This window comes from Prinia subflava, assembly GCF_021018805.1.
Source record: "Prinia subflava isolate CZ2003 ecotype Zambia chromosome W unlocalized genomic scaffold, Cam_Psub_1.2 scaffold_2cwr_NEW, whole genome shotgun sequence".
NCBI classification, from domain to species: Eukaryota; Metazoa; Chordata; class Aves; order Passeriformes; family Cisticolidae; genus Prinia; species Prinia subflava.
The window spans coordinates 4,607,377-4,627,758 of NW_026960607.1; the positions used below are offsets into that span (position 1 = coordinate 4,607,377).

General features: G+C 41.4%; 1 protein-coding gene across 1 annotated transcript in view; it reads right to left on the minus strand.

Moving 5' to 3' along the window:
• The window catches only part of TMA16 (translation machinery associated 16 homolog), a 28,436-nt gene extending 14,822 nt beyond the window's left edge, over window positions 1-13,614 (minus strand). The window contains 4 exon segments of the mRNA XM_063424267.1: window positions 2,612-2,760; window positions 3,218-3,302; window positions 4,550-4,585; window positions 13,462-13,614. Of these exon segments, the coding sequence (XP_063280337.1) occupies window positions 2,612-2,760; window positions 3,218-3,302; window positions 4,550-4,585; window positions 13,462-13,588 (397 nt within the window). The 5' untranslated portion in view covers window positions 13,589-13,614.
• Window positions 13,615-20,382: the final 6,768 nt, after the last annotated feature.

The following is a 20,382-nucleotide window of genomic DNA, read 5'->3' on the forward strand; positions in this document are numbered from 1 at the left end:
TACTTTTCTTTCTTTTGAGGAAGAACAAACAGCCTGTTAAAAAGAAGGAAACTGTAGATGCTCTTTAGGCAAAAATTATTCAGTTGTACAATAATGATCACTACAGAAAACAGCAGGTAATGAATAGTACAGAAGTCACATTAGCAGATGCATGGAAGTGATATTGCTTTCGTCTGAATTAAATTGATTTCCCTGTAATGTGAAGCCTCCAGAACTAATTAATAAAACTAGTTTATTTAGTTTTAAAAGCCACTTTCCCCCAAGATTAATATTATGCATCTGAGAGAACATGCAAGGTAATTAGAAGTAAATTATCAAAAATGGATGATATTCAGATGAAACAATTATGATGCTTTTCCACTGAAAGCATTCTAACTCTATTTTTTACAAATAAATAAATATCTAGCATTGTCTTTCAATAGCTTTGCTATAAACATGTAAGACCAGATTAAACAAAAAACCCAAATACACAAAAATGAAAACAAGAGGAAAACTGCAGTAAAACTACTGTAGAGGTATTTAAGGAGTAAGTGACAAGGAGCTGCAAAACCTCAACATCACTGATAATGTTCCTTGTATAGCTAGAGTTTGTTTAAAAAAAGACTAAAATTTACAATATTTTGGGATGTCTACCACTTTTGTAAACAAATTTTTACATTTTGTAAAGGATTAGTTTTTCATTTACATATACCCTTGACAGGACAAGAGGAAATGCCCTCAAGCTACACCCAGGGAAGATTCATGTTGGAAATCAGGACAGATTTTTTTTTTTTAACTTAAAGGGTGGTTAAGCATTGGAATGAGCTGCCCAAGGAAGTGATGGAGGAATCACTCGGGAAGTGTTCAAGAAATGACTGGATGTGCCACTTGGTGCTATGGTCTAGCTGACATGGCAGTGTTTGGTCAAAGGTTAGACTTCATGATCTTGGAAGTCTTTTCCAACCTAATTGATTCTACGATATAGACTGCATCAAATTTTAGTAGACTTCACTAAATGAAAAGAATACATATTATGCAGTCTCTTCATAGCAAATGCACATGCATACAAGAAACAATTGAGTTCAAGAACGGGGGGAAAAAAATCTAACAAATCTAAGTCAGTTAGAAAAGCTCCACTCTCTAAAGCTTCTAGGATAATTAATAAACTAGAGGCATAAAAGCCCTGTTTCCAGCTGATTTCCATTTATGCCCAATCTCTAATTACAGTATTTAGTTGCTATTGTACTTAGCAGCAACTATTTTCTCTGAATGAATACTGTCCTAGACAGAGAGCAAAACCTGCAGCAGCTGTGATAACAAATAATGAATAATTTGAAAGTGTATTTAACATGTGAAGTTGCACTGTGCTCTCTGAATGCTTTACTTACTAATTCTGTAATAACCTCAAATTTTGCCTACAGTATTTCTAGCTTCTTCATTATTTTTATGTTGTGTTTGTGCATTTGACATCTTTTTCTCTAGCCCTACTGCCTTTTGCTGTCAGCTTTCCACAAAGCAGTAAGGAAAAAAAGAACTAAAATTTAAAAGCAAAAAACAAAAGGATACTTTGTACAACTGAGTTGTTTGATGACAATCACAGAATCTATTTTCCTATTACTTTTTCCTCCTCCTTTTAAGACATCAAAGATTACTCATGAAGTCATAGAGATATTCCTAAATCCTCTGCCTATGCAGGCTGCACTGGCAAAATTTTGAACCCATTAATTTTCTTGATTTGTACAATACAAATTTTGGCCGGGGTAGAGTTAATTTTCTTCAGAGTAGCTAGTACAGGGCTGTGCTTTGGATTAGCTGGAAATGGTGTTGATGAAATCAGGATGTTTTCATTATTCCTGAGCTGGGCTTGCACAGATCCAAGGTCCTTTTTGCTCGTCACCCCAGCCCACCAGTGAGGAGGCTGAGAGTACACAAGGAGCTGGGAGAGGACATAGCTGGGGCAGGTGACCAGGGAATATGGCACACAACCCAAACTTTGCTGTGCTTTCTATCGTAACTACAGAATAATGTAATTTTTTCATGTTTTCCATGACATATCTTATTTTACTATTGGAAGGACCAATTATGTCTGGAGAACACTTTAGCATTAAAGCCAATTTCACCACTCAGCTTCAACATGCACATTATTGGTTAAAACAAAATAAAAACACTTCAATGCTTTTTTGACTATCGCCAAAAAACTCTCTGCTTTTTGCACTTTCATTATCCCTTTGTCTTTCTTCCTTATTTCACCAAAGTATTGCTGCTTCCCTTCAGACTAGTTCCAGTTAGCAAATGAAGGTCCAAACAAGCTGCTGAGCACAATGTGTATTCAAGGCAGGTGCATTAAAAGCTCACTTTCATTTCAAGAACAGGTTACATATGCCTGCACTGAAGACAGTCCTCACAAAGGTGCACAAAGGCAAAAGTAGAACATACAAGTCAGATCTCCACCATCTTTTTTACTCCTTTTCTTCACCGTTATAACTCCCAAATAACTTGGCAAGGCACAAGCACATCACACTTAGGTAATTTCTTTAAAGGGAAAAATACAGACAATGCCTAGAAAGTTTGCTTAGATTCTGACCCTGTGAGCAGGTGTGAGGACTGAACACTTTCTAATGCTTTTACGTACCTATTCCATAGCCCTCATAGAGTTGTCTTTCACGTTCGATTGTCTGCTTGATGACAGTTTCCCGTGAACCATGCTGTCTTCCTTGTCTGCCTTTAATACTGTTTTGTAATTCAATCTGCTCCAATTCAGCATGGAATTGACACAAATAACTGAAAGAAATAAAATGCATAAAAGCTAGATGCAGTCATAAAAAAAATGCAAAACAGAATTACTCTGATAAATTATTTTACTAAATGTACTTATTTTCTAATTTATTTTCTTTATTTATTGGAGACTCAAGGAATAAGTAGTATGAAATCTGCATGTTCAGGTGTCACAGAATAACCCAACAAGTAAATGCATGTGATTATTACTGTTCAAATTATTTAAAGTCCTCCACACACTAAAAAACTAGGGATATACTTCAATAATTAAAAAAAAACTACAACACGATTTATTTGCATATTTCTAGTATAACTATATATGTCTCTCAATATTTGTCAATGGCATCAAAATCAACTACTTGATATTTATTAATAGTAATATATAAAAGTTCTCTGAGTCATCATCACATTATTTTTAAAGACAAGTCAAGGTTTTTAATCTTGTTTTTAACACCAATCTTACTTTTCAATTAGTTCACCAGCTTCCTTCTTTGTGTACTCGACTTTACTGGGGTCAAGGTGACTTTGAAACCATTGCAGTTTTTCTCCTACAAGAATAAACTTAACATTAATGGCTATACTACCACTGTAGCATCAATACAGATTAAAGTTTCTCAAAGTTTTTTAAATGCCCCCCCATTTTCAAGATTTTGAATGGCATCACAGACTGATACTGTGCATACCAGGTATGAAGGCAGCTGTAATAGAAACATTCCCACATAATTTCAGATTTATTTTATACTTTCCTTACAGGAACAAAAAAAGATGTTAGGCTTTGTTTTACTGGAAATTAATTAAAATATCACTATATCAATTGCTTAGGAAGGAAACTTAGAAAGGGGAAAAAACCAACACAGTGGCTGAGTAAGGGTTCTGATCGTCACAGTTGTTTTTAAACATATTAAATTGAAAAGGTGCAGGATCAATCATATGGAAGAGAAAAATATTCCAGGTTGTGTCTCAAAGTTTTGAATTTAATTGCTAACACTATTTACTTGCTGAATGTATCTTTTAACCTACATATATCATCTTCTTTTACAAGCAATTATAAAAAGCTTGGAGACCAAACACAATAAATATGTGTACAGATGTACAAAACACTCATTTGGTCTATATTGCCCTGCTGTTATGTACACTGAGTAAAAATTAGCTATGCTCAGCCCCAAATTCAGTCCTGCATTTATTGTTGCAATTCGGATTTGGCGGGGGCCCCTGGAAGGGGGGTCCCCAGGGGCCCTCCGGGCCCTATGTTCACTGGTATTTGCATGCAGACAGGCAAGGAGACTTCAGATGTCTGGTGAGGTGCTGTTTAGATGAGGATTTATTTGGAGTTCGACCCCAGGAAGGCAGCATGGTCACTGAGGGAGAGGGGGAAGGAGGGGGAGAGAGGGAAGGGGAGAGGGGAGGGGAGAGGAGCAGAGGCTCCAGAGGCCTCCAGGGCAAAGAGAGCGAGCCCTCTCCCTCTGCACCCTTAACAGGGAGATTCTAAGTGGGCACGGATTGATCCTTGGGCCAATGGGGTTAGAGGCACGATACTGCAGGGGAGGTTACAGGCTTGGAATAAACCATACACCTTCCAGGGGTTAAACAGAGCATACCATTTCAATAAAATGCAATTCCACATATATTAAGTGGACATATCAGGTATTTCAGTATTTCAATTTAGTCTATTTGAAGACTGCAAAATCAAATTATAGAAAAAGAAGTTCTAATTGGACATCTAAAAAGTTGGTAAAACTTAAAATCTCTACTAAGAAACTGAATACTGTACTCAGTAATAGAAGTTTCTGCTTACCAATAATACTTAATCGCAAAGCTTTGTCAGTCTTCAACATAGCAGACAAAAAACAGATATGTTAGCCAGGAATAAGTACCATATAAATAACAACCTTAATTTTATTCTCAAAAAGCTGGGGTTTGTTTCAGTCACAATGAAAGTCAAAGTAAAATTTCAACCAGAAATATTTTCCAAATTCCAAACAATGTAAATCTTCTTCTGTTTCATTCAAAAGATCTACTTTCTGGTAAAACTACTAGCTGAAATTTATCCATTTTACCTACTAAGCTTAACAGTTTCTTGGAAGAAAAAAGCCATAACATTTTTCTCAGACTGCAACAAAAGGAATTTCACCCAAGAGCTTCATTGTCACAATTTCCTTAAGTATTTCTGATATTTTTCTGGTATGTTTAATGAGTTGGGAGATTTCACTGCACCACCTTCTTGCAAATCAAGCATGCAATGTCAAAAATACCATTCTGTTACCTTAAAACTTGTAATAATTAAAGTTTGTGCTTAGCAAACAGTAAGTTCATGTCTTAAGAAACCAAAATTAACAACTTCATTTAGGAAGATTAAAAAAACCCCAACTCTGTCTCCACTTGAATCTCTGGCAGGATACTCGAAAGCCTTCTGTACTCTATGGGATATGGGTAAACAGTTGTATTTGGGATTAATTTTCATCCTAATTAGGAGTTCTCAAAAAAGACAAGTTCTCTAACAGGAAATACCATGTCTCATGCTCTTTTGTCCTCAAGGTGTCAGATTTGATTTGCATCAAAGGATGTCACAATGTTCTGTTGTTTCCAGAAAGGAAAACAAGACATTATTGGGGTAAATATGAAATTTGCCACTGGAAAAAATATCCTAGCCATGCACATTCAGTGTTTATATTCGAGGACCTCTGAAAAAATTGACTTATTATTATCATTAAATAGCAAAATTGGTAATGGATTAAGTAAATCATAAAGGCTGTAGTTGACAAGGAATAAATAATGCTAAAACTCATCACAGTTCAAAGCTATTGTACTCCTTTATTAAATTCCTTTTACTCTGTAAAATGTAATGAGCATTTTAGAGCTAACTGAAGTAAGTCAGAGCACAGAAGTCAGTCACCTACCACAAAAACTGGGATCAAAAGGTAAACCCTTACTTTCCAGAGACAAACATAGCTGTGGCACTTGTCCACAAACCTACATTATAAAATCAAGATTAGATTTTTTCAAGAAGTATTTCATCCTCTGCAGTCTGTCTAAAAGCCATGTACAAGCAAATGCACAGCATGTGTGAGCTGCTAAGAATTCCACTAACATATTAAAAAAAAATTTACTTCTATGGATACCCCAGCATGTGTAGAAGAAGCCTTCAATTAAAGCTGGGCAGGCTTTTATCTTCAGAGGACTTAGAGCAGGGAGCTACAGATGGTAACAGCATCCAAGAAAAGGACACATACTGCACTCAGTGGAACTCCACACCAGCAATCCCTGCTGGGAACTTGTGGGATTGCATTTTATTGAAATGGTATGCTCTGGTTCACCCCTGGAAAATGTATGGTTTATCCCAAGTCTGTACCCTCCCTGCAGTATGGTGTGTCTGTAACTCTATTGGCTGGAGAATGTTACTGCGCCCACCTTGAACCTCTGCATTAAGAGTGCAAATGCAGAGGGCTCGCCCTCTTTGCTCTCTTGGCCCAGGAGGTCTCCGGAGGCTCCCCTTCCCTCTCTCCCCTTCCCCCTCTCCCCTTCCTTCCCCCTCTCCCTCAGTGACCACCATGCCACCTTCCCGGAGTCGAACTCTGAATAAACCCTCATCTCATCAACACCTCAGCAGCCGTCTGGAGTCTCTTTACCTGCCAGCACACTAACACCCACGACCCTAGAGCCCAGGGGGCTCCCGGGGAACCCTCCCCAGGATACCCCTCCAAAATTTAAACTACAACAGGAACTCTGCAAGGCAACACTGTGAGACAAACTTGTCTGAAAGCTTTGCCATGGAGAAAAATACAGTGGCATCTAGGAAAGCTGACTAAATAGGATCATGTCACATATTTACATTCTAAAACACTACAAACTGCCATTTGCACCTGCTAGGGCCACTGAATCATTTATTTATCAAAGCAGTGAAGTACAGAACCACCATTTTCTTCTAGAAGAAAAACCTTCAGTCTCCTGCTGCACAGAACTAATTTCAGTATGAGAAATAATGAATGATAGGCTTGGATGTTGCCTTATGTACTTTTCATAAAAACCTCACCTCAGTGACTGCTGGAAGACAAAAGCATTATCAGCGAGGCTAATCAAATCAGGTGAGTCAAAGAAACTTCCTCTCCTTCCACACAATGAGTAATAGCTTTTGCTTAGGGGAAGGAGAGGGTAAGGCCAGGGATACAATCATGTGGCAGGCTGTTGTTTCTTGATGATTTTCTTCTTCACCCACCTTCCAGAAATCCTCTGCTTAGGCAATGATTATTAATAAGAATGATTATGGTTTCTTGATGTCTACTAGGTACTTAAAAAGTAAATTCTACGTGTTCCTTCAGCAGCTCTTTATCTCAGATATTGTATTCAACTGTTCTACTCTAAATATTAACAAGTATTTACTATTATTTGTTATTTACTAACAAACACTACTCCCAAATACTAACAAATACTACTTCACACCCCATCACTGTAAAAACTCCTTAGCTCTCATATCTCAAAGCATGTCAGTATTAGACTGGCTTATTTGTAATGAAAATGCACTGAGTCCTCAGAAATTTATCGTGCATGCACAATAGAAAGGGTCTACTTTGACTCAGGAGAATAAATGATAGAAAAAAAATTGCACAGCTAGATTAGCTTTAGTTACCAAAACAGATAGGTATTTCTGCAGTTGCTGGAAAACATCACTGGTGTTGGTACATCACTACTACAGAAGTTTCAGCAATTTCCCACTATGGTGTGGGTTTCCTTAAGTGTAGAAAAGTCAGTGTTCTACTACTGCCAGTGAAGCAGCTATTGCTGTCTCACAAAAACCTCTCTGTAATTATTTAACAGAGCAAACAAGCGGCCTAAAGGAATAAAAATTCACATGTAGATTAAGAGAGAATAAATTGGTAGTAATACACTAGAAGTTGTTGCTGCTCATTAGACCTTGAAGAGAATTGCGAGGAGAGGGATGCAGGCAAGAAAAAAGGTGTAATTTAAGTGAACACGATGATTTAAGATTGTAGCCAATTTTCTAAAAGCAATTGGTCTGTCTCCTCTTATTATGGTTAAGATTGGTCTTTTGTAGTGCAGGCACAATTTCTGGACAGTAAACTTATAACTGCTGTCATATTTCGTTACGAATGCTTGCAGTGAAGAGTGGACAATGGAGCCCATAAAAGACTTCTGCAACTTCATGCAGAACTTCTCCCTCCTTTTGCCCAGTGCTGCATTTTAAATATTGAAATTTCTTGTGGATAATGTCTACCCTTTTTTACTATCTTGTTCGGGCAAAAGATACTGGATATGCATCTCATAACTTAATGCAATTTTCCTTCCTGTATAACATAAGCAGGAACATTCACAGTAGTTATTTCTTCACCTCCATCCTATAAGAAAGTTAATAAGCTGTCATGGGTTGGCACTGGCCAGATGTTAATGCACTCATGAATATATGTTTTTTCTTTAACAACTACTGTGGGATGTGATCAGGAACAGAGCAGAGCAGGCTTAAATCTTGAAAACAAAAAAACCCTAAAACTTTATTATATTACATAAGAACAGAGACAGAAAAACTCTTAAACACACACAGAGACAGAAATAAAAACTTTTCAGAACATCTCTTCTCTCAGTTTCTACCCTCCACACATTACTCTTCACAGACTAAACTTTTGGGTTTTAGATCAAACAATCACTACTCAAAAAAAACCTAATCTTCAATTTAGCAAGGGAAAGAGGAGTCTCTCCCGCACTACAGACTGTTCTTCAGAAAACACGGGTCTACTCCTTATGTGTTTCTATGTCACTCGTGGCACTGCCTGGAGAAGTCTGCTAGGGTGACACTCTCTTTTTTTTATGTCTAGCGCTCTCACTGCTGTCTATAGTCTGAAGCTGCATACAGGGCTCTTTTAAGGATACTTGCATGCTGAGCTCTCTCCCTTTTTACCCAGGGGCTGAGGTTCTGAGAGCAGGTTTCCCCTGAGGGCAGAGGGCGCTACCACACCTTCTCTTTCTCTTCTCTGCTCGCTCCACTCTTCAAGTGCCAGTCACTGTAGCAAAAGCAGGGGCAGCTGTATCTACCTAAAATGCAGTTTATGTTCAAAAAGAGACTTAAGTTCAGTCTATGGCTGACATTATGCAAGAAAAGTCCAGCTCAGAAAGCTACTCTTCTCATTCTTTGCCCATCAGGTTCTTTCTAATCTTGCTTTATCATCTCGGTCTCAGGCTGCTTCCCTCTCTCCTCTGAAACTACTAGTCATGAGAATCAATGTCTAAGAAAAGTTTCTTTCTGCTAAGCAAGGGTTAACAGTTTCTAGCTCTCGGCAGGGTGCAGGCTCAGGTACTCCCAGGCTCGGCAACTCCCACGTGGCTGGGCACCTTCTCTTGGAGTTTGGGGGGGGGGGGGGGGGGAAGGGGGGGTGAGCACACACAGAAGGCACTTCTACAGTTTTCCACCCCTCTATCTTAGATGGGGCAGCTCAGTTCTAGAGTCTTGTCCACTCTCTTCTCTTCCCCCCGGGGCTCCGGCTTACCTGAGCCTGACCACGTGTTTCCCCTCCCCCACCCAGCCTCGTGGCTGGGCAGGGGAAAGAAGCCTGAGACGTCTCTTTGCTTAAACTAGAATCCAAAAAAAGCCGAACCTCCCTGGAGTCCTGCTTTTAACTCTTTGTGTCCTCAGAGGCGTGTCTAAACCTCCGAGTGACTAATCTAGGTGCCAGCAGAAAAGCTGATCACTGATTAGCTTACTCACCTCCCCCTAAAAAAATTGACTTCCCCCTGCAACCATGACATAAGCAAATAGAAGCCTAAACTGTCTCCAGTCCTGAATCCTGTCTCCAGACAAGTATAAATGGAAAAAAAAAAACCAACAAAACCCAACCAAACCAAAACAAGCAAAACATAATAAACAAACCACAGAAACCCAAAAACATTGACTGATACTTTTCTATAAAAGATATTCTCACCCTCCAGTAACATGCCTTTTAAGAGCTTCCTACACCCTACACCTTTGTGTTAAATAGTAATCAACAGATAAAATGTATGTTCAAAAAGTATTACTGCACAAGTTTAGCCAGCCACAATTACAGCATCCTCTGGCAAGAAAACCCACAGCTTAACAAAATAGTACAGACAAACTGTACAGACTTCCTACTTTCACTGACTAATCCAGTTTTTCCTTTCTGCAGAAGTGCACTAGCCTGTCCAGAGAAACTCTCCCCTTCACTCAGACCTGGTGAGATCAGATTGAGAATTCTCTTTCTAGTTTTGTGTCCTATTCATACTTCAGACAATTTACTTCTACACAATAACAAGCATGGTCAAATAAGTGCCAGATTTGTAGATGGGACAAAGGAAGAAAATTCTGTAGAGATTACAAGGCAGCTTCTCCTATTTACCACCAAAAGATGTATTAACCTTCCACCAGGGAACAGGGCTGTCATTCAATAGAAGCAATTTGGAAAATTGTTTAAAGACATTTAATAGACCTGCAGAAGCAATGCGGAAGAACAAAACTGATGTGAGCTATTTCTTCTTCCCAAGAGTGTAGGAGTGGAAAGCTTTCCTCCATTCACAGCATCAGAAATTTATCTTGTCTTTTTCAGAGCTATGCAAAGTGAATCGAAGCCTCACCATTATATTACAGAAACTGAAAGCTAAGTAATTACAATAAAAAGTTCAACACATATTTAATTCCCAATTGTTACATTCCCCTGTGGGAATGGTTTCTCCCCCCTCAGGGACCCCTAGAGCTTGTACCATGTAGTTTGACCCTTCCCTCCCTTTTTGACCCCATTGGCTGTGTCCCAATTTGCCCCTCCCTGACAAGAGCTGAGAAAAGACCCTGTTCCTCTGTGCATGCCCTCTTTCCCTCTGGAGACCACCTGGAATAAACATCTTACTGCAGCTAAGGGTTAGAGACTCTTTTGGGTCCTTTTTCCTGTCTATGATATATTCCTCCAGAGCCTGAGAAGGACTGAGCTAGCTTAGACCCTCGGAGGGGTTAAAAGGAGGATTTAGTATCACCCAATATTAAAAAAAAAAAAATCCTGAGAATTTACCAAGATGATAGTTTAGAAAATAGAGATTCAAAAAAAATTGGAACTCTTAAGTCTTTTAAAAACACTAAAGGAAAAAAAATGAACCAACATTATTTATGTCTTTCAAATTAAATTGCTCTTCAAGCCAAGACAATACAGAAAATAGAATATAGACAATTGGAGGATGTTTTTAATGCAACTGATTTTTAGAACACCACAACAAAAGTGATCTACAAAGTACAGAGTGTTAGTTAACTCTTCAGGCCCCAGAAGCATAAGATGTAGAAATCTTTTTTATAAGATATAAAGATATAAAATCATTTTGCTATCACAATATGATGTGGATGGTCAACACTGACACTATTCTTGGTGAAATGGTTTCCCTACACAAAATGAAAGGCTGCATCTTTTACAATCAGCCTAGACTGAAATAGCAAGGATAGGGCTTCTTCAAATACATCAGTGACCAAAGGAAAACTAAGGCTAATGTGGGCCTCTTACTGAATTGAGGGGGACCCTGGAAACAGAGAAGGCAGAAATACCAAACGCCTTCTTTGCACCAACCTTCTCTGCCAAGAGCAGCCCCCAGGAATCTCTGACCAGGGTTAAGGAATGTCAGAAGGAAGACTTTGCCTTGGCCAAGGAGGATTGAGTTAGAGAACACCCAGGCAAACTTGACATCCACAAAGCCATGGGCCCTGAGGGATGCATCCAGGAGTGCAAAAAGAAGCCAACAGACACCATGGCTAAACCACTCACAATTATCTTTGACAGGTCATAGAGATGAGGAGAGGTGCCTGAGGACTGGAAGAAATCAGATGTCACCCTGGTCTTCCAAGAAGGAGAACCCAGGGAACTACTGGCCAGTCAGCCCCACCTAAATCACTGCAAAGGCAATGGAGTACCTCATTCTGCAGGGCAAGGAGGTGATCAGGAGCAGGCAGCATGGATCTACTAAAGGTAAGTCATGTTTGACCAACCTGATTGCCTTCTAGGATGAAACAACTGCCTGGATGGATGAGGGGAGAGCAGTGGATATTGTCTATCTCAGTTTTAGCAGGGCCTTTCAACTTTTTGCTGTTACAAGAGAAACAAAAAGTAGCACTCCAAGAAGAAACATCAGCACTGGTGTCCATATCAGTGTAACTCTAACCACAGGAGACTGTCACTAAAAGATTTGAGTGTGCCATGTCATAATGAATCATCAGTAAGTATCCCTCCCTCACTACGTTTTCTTGTGCATGTTTTTCTGTATGGAGAAGTCACAAATGCAAGCACTAAGAATCAAGTAAGATTAAGTCATCTTTTGTGATTAAGAGATGTGAGTAGCTGTTATGACACCAGGTGAGAGAGCTAAGGGACAAAGTGATCAGTTTAGGAGTAGGAAAATAATCTGCAATAAAAATTTACAATCAATAGTGAGCACAGAAAAAATATGAAACAGCAGGGGAAACTTCTTGCACATTAAGAAACTGCCCAATCCTCAACACATGCTACTTGTGAATTCTTGCAGTGTTTCTGCTGGAGGCTACATGACCCCACTGGGGCAGCAAAGGCCCCCCTTCTAGTGAAAGCAACAGTGCAACTGCTGTGGATAAGGTTGGACATCGATCCCAACAACAAAACTGCACAGTCTCCAGACCAGGAGTTTCCAATTTAACACCTTCAGACAAATGAGTATTTGGGCTCAGCTCACATGGTCCATCCAGACACCACAATTTATACAGCATTATATAGTGCTATACTAAGACCAAAAATGCTCTAAGCTAGCTTTAGTAACTTCCTAAATAAACATATTTATGCATAACAATGAACAAGCTGAGAAAATGTAAATTAAAGGCCAGTCTTCACCAGCTATCTTTTCCCTTTGTGAGAGGGGGAAGCAAAACTTAAAAGCAGAAAAACAAACTTGCCATGGAACAGCAGAAAACCACTATACAGTTAACTATACAGTTTTATTCAGTGTGGGCCTGACATTGGTCTGAACTTAGGCTTCAGGCTCTGCCAGTGTCTGTGTGAAAGGCAAGTGAGCAAGTTTCTCATGTTAGCCTGAGAAATCTAAAGGAGGAATTCAATCAAACCTTGGGAAGTGAGAAACCATCCGCAGGTGGTGTTTTTCCAACATGTTTACTGGAAAGAAATGTTTACAAAAGGGTGTAGACGCTGAATAACCAATCATGTTCTTTGTACCGAACTACTCCATAATAGTAGAATTTAGAAGAATAAAGTTTGCTCTCATTTTTACCATCATGGAGAGTCATGTTGTTATTTCTGTGCTGTCTGAAAACCATAACAACAATTCAGAAGTCTGTTTTCTGCAGGAGGGTTTCTGAGTTTTCTTTTCTATTAACTCAGCATTTTAGCAGAAGCTGCTAGACCCTAAGCAGGATTCTTACTGAACTTGAAGTAAAGCCAAACCAGGTGACTCACCTCCACATGAAATCACCAGCACCGTGCTATTCAGATTATCAAAGGCAAGAAATATAATTTGTAAGGACAGCACCCAAAATCAAGCAGCAGATCTACACACTTTGTATAACCTGATTTAATGCTTGTAAACCTGTCCATGGCCCAGCAGCAGTATTTAGTTTTACAGGCCCTTCTGTTATGGTTATATCAGCATAACAGTCCATGTCCACTACCACAAACAAAAAGTATCCTTTGTGATGTTATTCTTTGGTCTGTACACATCTTTTGCAGTCAACTTACTTTTCTTTCTTCTCCTGTTTGTGTACTTCCCTTACAAGCTGTGCAGCTTTTCTGCTGGAGGGATGGATAAGTTTTTTCTCTTGCTTCTCTCCTTGAGGTTTTTGTGTCTTTGGCTGAAAAGACATCAGAGATACTATGCACTAATAAGGCTGAGTAAAACATGAAAGGGAAGACACAAGTATACAGAATGGTAAAGACTTAAAAGACCATGAACTGATATCTAAGAAAGCCCTTAACTTTCAGTAACATGTTATCAGTTTCACCCACTTCAGTAACAAAATTACTTGGAGCCAGTACATGCTGTAACAAAACCAGTAGAGCACAGAAAATGCTGTAAGAAATCTTATATAGTGACTACTGTCAAAATGCCTACTTAGTAGAACTCTGCAGCTAGGAAACTAAGATTAGCTCTCTGTGCCTTTGAAGAAAAATATCCCCATTCAAGCTTCTATCTGGGTTTCTGACAAGAGCCTCATGTAATTTGTACAATGTAATAAAAGCGATTTTCTTGTTCCTCCCAAGAGATCACTGGAATGCTTCACACCAGGGAGTGGCCAGAGGCTTTCCTTCTCTACCCCTTCATACTGCACAGAGAGGGAACACCACTCAGGAATTTACAAAGTACGGTAAATCTACTCTAAGTTATGCTACTTTCCAGTAAGAAGGTGTTTGAACAGAATTGACAGGCTTTATGAAATAACATGCTATTTAACTGCATCCAAAAGAAACACCTTAAAGCAAGGGGGCTTTCCTGCCTCACAATAAATGTCCATCAACAAATGGAGACTTTAGTACATCCAGTTCTCTGTGATAAAATCAGTGCTTAGGGCTGCGGAAAAAGAAAAAAGGTGTCAAAGACGAAACTACTCTGAACACCTCGGGAAATCTCAGGCCGCCGCAGCTCCCACCTGCACCGCACGCGGACTGCGCTTCCCTCGTGCCTGCCCTGCTGGGAAGGCCCAGTGAAAACCTTATTTTGAAGCTTTGAGAAAAGCTAAGGTTACAGTTAACAGTAGATGTTGTTGATTTAGCTGAAATGAATACATAAGCTTTGCTGAAATCAGTTAAAAGTTAGAGGATGGTTAAAAGAAACCGGATTTAAGATAAGCTACCCCGGATTTAATGACTCATTGCTTGTCAAACAGAGAAACTAATCAGTACAACACCAGACCTCCTGTTTCCAGAAACCCACTGAAATAGTCCTGGAAAACAGGAAACAGGGAGTTCTACCATCCATCAGTCACATCTGCATTGAAAAGGTTGAAAGTTTAGAATGAGGAAGACTAGTTTTACTTCCTCCTTTTGGTGACCACTCCTCACAAAAGGACCACCGACCCATTTTAGGGAACAAACTACGCATGCTTAATAGCCTTTTTGTCAATTAGCATACGAAGCGGAGAAGAGGAAGTGACAGGGGTATGAATATGCATTTGTATTTTGTGTATTCAACATTTTTGTAAATAAAAGGCTTTGTAATTACCTGTGATCTTTGCAGTGTGCTTTAGGGAGCTATCCCATGCACTGCCCTGCATCGCAATAAACATACACTTTCTAACTTTAACTGTTAGAGAGTCTTTTGTCCATCACAGTTGAATATTGATATTAGATCGATATTCATATTTTAATAAATCATCTGGCGAGCCAGGCAGGTGACTGATCTCTCTGGCCGAGGGGCCATCGGGGTCTGGGACCCCTCTGGGCGCCCACCCAGGATTTTCTGGGAAAAGGGCGTCCCCGGTGACACCCCGGGGAAAGACCAGGACCTGCCAAAACTACGGACAAAAAGGTATGTTTAATAAATATTGGAAACGGGTACCTTGGAATACAGGCAGCTTGTAAGTCATAAGAGATGTCTTATGCAAAGCAGAGGCCTGATTGGGTTTTGTAAGCTCAGCGGAGACTTATTTGTGGTTTGTGTTTTAGATGGTGCTGGCAGCAGCACCAGGAGTTAGTAGCCTGTGTCCCGAGGTGGGGCAGCGGCAACAGGACAGCCAGTTTTGGTGTGTTCTGGGAGCAGTAGTGGCTCCATTTGGCTTGGTTTGTGGCTGAGAAGCGGCTTAGTGAGCTGCAGTGTGGGTTTTGGGACAAGAGGGGTCCCGCTCTGGGTTGCAGGAGATCACAATTACAGCCCGTGCGCGCTGGATGTGCCTGTAGTGTAAACGATCTTTGTTTTGTAAGTTTGCGTGCTTACACTGTGGAAATTACTGGTGTGCCGTACGTGTGGTGGTTTGTGAGGATTTGTATTTTGATTTGTGTGTTTTTGGGGTGTCCTGGTAGGGTGCTGTACGTGTTTTGGAGGAGTGGTGTATGTTTAAAGTTGTAAAAGAATTTTAAAACCCCCGCCTGATCAGCGGAGGGATATCTGCGTTGGTGTTTGCGAAAGTAGTGCTTATACAGTTCCCGGAATGTGTGCCACGGGGAAGTACTGTGTGTGAGTTTTGTTTGTGTGGCTGGCAATGATATTTTAACCAGTGTGTTGTTAAGTGGAGAAGACAGTTGTGAGTGAATAAGCTGCTTATTTTGTGTGAAGGAACGAGTGGTGTGAAAGGTTTGAAATTACGCCCGGTATCACCTTGGTAACTGGCGGAAGCATCCAGGTTTTGTAGTATTGCACTGTGTTCTACCAGCCCCGCTCGACCCGAAAAGGTTTTGATTGTGGGGACTTGTCTTGACTGCGAAGAAACATACTTGATTGTTTGTGAGGCTTTGAGATTGCTGGTGTGTGTGGCATGGTATTTTAACTAGGAACTGGTGATGCCTGGCAGCAGAGGAGTGCAGGACCATGTGGGGCCGGGGTCGCCCTCCCCCCCCCCCGCCCCGCTTCTCTCTTGCAGAGGGATTTGTGCTGTGTCTCCACTTGAGCCCTTTGGCTTACGGCGAGACTTTGTTAAAATTTTTTGGTTGAGTGTGTATGTTTGGAATTGTTAACATCTGGCCGAAGCCAGATATTGGTTGGTATTCTGCAAGAGCCCCATCTATACTCTAATTACGGTTCGACAGGAATTGCATTAGGTTTTAACTGTACGCTCGCTGTAGTATATGTAAAACTGCTTGCAATTTTTGAGTGCATTTTAGCTGCAATATAGCCAGTGCAAGGTATAACAGAGGACTTGGTTCGATAGCTGTGGTGGTGTGGAATTAAGTTCATGGTTTATTGGGTTTGTGCGAGTTGATTGTACAATGGTATGTTCCTTGTACCCCATTTTTCCCTGTTGGTATTATCCTGTAATTCCCCAGAGTCATGTAGCTCTTCAGTTATTTGTCAGTCTTTTCTCATGGTCTGTGTAAACCCCTCCCTGTTGTCCCTGATTGGTTTCGGTTATGTCACCCCATGTTCGTACCACCTCTTTTGTTGAAACCCATTGGTTGTAACCTCCTTACCACACCCCATTTCACTGCTGTATAAAACGGCAGGTCAGAAGAGCCTCAGGGGCAGTTTGAGCATCCGGCAGGTGGTAAGGAGGTCCCGTGAGACCCCCAAATAAATCTGTCATTTTACTGGACTGGCTCCTCCCTTCTTCTTCTCCGTCATTGTCAGCATTCTCCACTGCCTCACACAGCCTCTCAGGACGAGAACTCACAGGGATCAGCAGGCTTGCATGACTTGCCTAGCTGTACCCTTTAGCCTGCTGCGGTGTCTGAGCTAGCCGAGGCAGGCAGAGAGACTGAGTTCTCTTAAAGGCACCGTGACAGATAGCGATTTGTAATCAGCAATTTAAGCAAGGAAGAGGGGACAAGTCTGTGTCTTGTCAATTTGTTTGACTGTGTTGTGTTGTTTCCTTTTAGATTAAAATAAAAAGGAGCTTTTCCCTTCCCATTGTTATGAACAAGTTTCCTGGTCGGGAGGGGCTGGGCTGCCCCTGTCCTGGACCCGTGGCGGGACAGTTGCCCCGTCCCCCGGGGGAAAGCGCAGAGCATGCATTGGCATGTTAAAAGAGCTCTGGGAGTGCAGCCCCCCTCCTCCCAGCCTTGTGGAGGAATGGGGGTTTTTCCTGTTTGCGGAGAGCCCCATGGCTGGGGTGGGGCTGCTGTCCCTTGAAAGCAGCTGACCCCCTCCCGGCTAGAGGTAACCCCCACACCCCAGCCAGTTTGAGTAGGGAGGGAAGCTGCCCTGAAGAAAAGTTGCCTGGCAACACTTTCCTACCTCATTAAAATGTGAAAAGAAGCTGCCCATGCCTAGATAGCCCTGTCATTGTTCTTGGTAACTACCTCCTGCAGCAAGAATACCTCTGCTGCAAACAGGAAAAATGCATATGCATTTGTATATGCAAATAAAACCGTCCCGGTGGATCCTGGGAGGGTTTTTTAGGGAAACTGCACCCCAAGACAAGAAGCTAGATTTGTCAGAGGAGAATTAGATAGTGCCCTGGCCGAGCAAGGAGTGGATGCACCCCCTGGCTTAGTTTGAAGATTCACCATGACCTATGAAGAGTTTGGATGGAATGGGAACCAGCCAGCTGAAGTGACTTAGACAATGGGAAACTCTTGAAGTTTTTCCCTGAGGGTAAAGAGCTGACTCTGCATACTAGTGACAGACTGCCACCGCTCTGCCTTCTGATGGTTGGCCAGAGAGAACTCCTAGCTGTTCCTATGGGAACAAGGACTCGGCATCTACTGTTTGCAGTGGAATGATGAACTGGGACAGCACCTGCTCCTTCGGATGGCTGCAGCAGCGTGGAAAACTCTGATTGGACTCTGCAATCCTGCTGATGACTTTAATAATGAGCTGATCACTTTAATAAAGAGCTGAATATTAATAAAGGCATATGCCCTGTTCTTTTCACTGTGGTGTGTGTGTGAGTGCGTGTAAACCCTGCTTCTTTCTTCAGTAAAAGTATATGCCCAGGAGCAGGAGATATAGGGAAGCCAGTGGAAATATTTAGGGTGAAGAGTGCCCAGTATATCTTTATACCAGAGGAATCTTAAGGATGGGAGCAAGTGAAAGTCAAGAGATTCCTAAAGGCAGTCCTCTGGGATGTATTTTAATACACTGGAAAGAACTGGTGGGCTATGGGGATACAGAAACCAAAAGGGAGCTTGACAAGTTTTGTACACAGCGGTGGCCACTGTATAGGCTGGAAGAGGGGGTGAAGTGGCCAGCAAATGGTACACTGCACTATGAGACTATTGCAGCTAATGCTCTTCCTACGCCGTGAACAAAAGTGGCAGGAAGTGGCTTATGCTGATATGTTTTTTACTCTTAAGGATCACCCTGAGTGGCAAAAGGATTTTGGAATGAGGCCACCATCTGATCCTTTAGTATTGGCCCTTGAAAAGGACCATAAAGTTACTAAGGGAAAGCCCAAACGGTGTTGTAGCACCCGCTCAATAAATCAGAGGTGCACACATCCTGACAAGGTATACCAAGCAGAGGCTTTGGAACGAGAGACAGAAGACATACTTAAACCACCCCCTAAAAGGCAGGAAAGGAGGAGGGTGGTGGGGGATGCAGATTCAGAACCATCATTAACTCCAACCTCCCCCGCTTCATCTCTAGCTTCATCTTCCTTTGGAAGGACAGCAGCTGAGGTAGGGGTTTCTCCATCCACTCCTGAACCCAGGGAACCATCCAAATTTTATCCACCACTGCCTAGCAGTGACAGTGAGTGGGATGAACCTGAACCTCCCCCACCAGCTCCCAAACTTCCCCCACAACGACCCATAGCATTAAGGACCCGAAAACAAACCAGAAAGGTCATACAAGCACCTCTAAGACAAGCAATGACTTCTGATGGAGAAACAAAACTGAGTAAGGTTCCCTTTTCCTCGATTGATTTAGAAATTTGGGAAAAGAGTGCTAAGGACTATCGAAGTGATCCAATAGGGGTTGCTAAGAAAATGAAGTTTATGATTAAGCAGCATTTACCTGATTGGGCAGACTTCCAACTGCTGCTTGATGCCCTAACAGACACTGAGAAGCAATTAGTTTTGAAAGTAGCTAAGGATCTGGCTAAGGATGATTGTAGAACAACACAGGAGGATGTTAAGGATATATTTCCCCTCAAAGACCCAAAATGGGATCCTAATGGAGATGAGGGGTTGGGACGGTTAAAGAGATACCAGGAATTGATAGTAAAAGGGCTGGAAAGAGCAATCCCCAAAACCATAAACTGGTCAGCCTTATATGCTATCAAACAGGGCCCTTCTCAAACACCTTCTGAATTTCTAGATCACCTGCGAGACGCAATGCGCCGACACACCACCCTGGATCCTGGATCTGATGAAGGGACGCAGCAATTAATAAATTTATTTTTAGGACAGTCTACAGGAGACATCAGGCGGAAACTCCAGAAGATCCGGGGTCCAAACAGCCGGAATTTAGAAGCTTTACTGGACGAGGCCTGGAGAGTTTTTAGTAATCGGGAAGAAGGATATAAACAAGGGATGAAGAAATTAGTAGCAGTAGTAAAAGAGGGAGAAAAAGGAAAACGTGGGCAAGGTCCACCAAAACAGGGACCACCCTAACTGGGAAAAGATCAATGTGCATTTTGCAAAAAATTTGGTCACTTGAAAAACCAGTGTCCAGAACTAAGAAGGGATGATGAACATAGAAAAGGTGGTCAGAAAGGGGAAAAAGTGATTGCTCATGTAAAAGAGGACTGAGGGGGACCAGAGGGCCCTACCCTAGAGGACCCTCTGGTTATTGTCAAACTGGGGAACAAAGAGAAAAAGGTGACATTTTTGATAGACACGGGCAACATTTTCAGTGCTGAATAAGGCCCTAGTACCTGTAACCAGTGACTATGTTATGGTAAAAGGGGCGACTGGCCAATCTGAAAGAGCTTATTTTTGCAAACCAGTGAAGTATAAATTGAGTAAACAGTGGGGAATTCAGTGATTTTTCTACATGCCTACAGCTCCGTCTGCACTTTTGGGCAGAGACCTGCTAGAGCAGCTGGAGGCAAAAATAACATTTAAG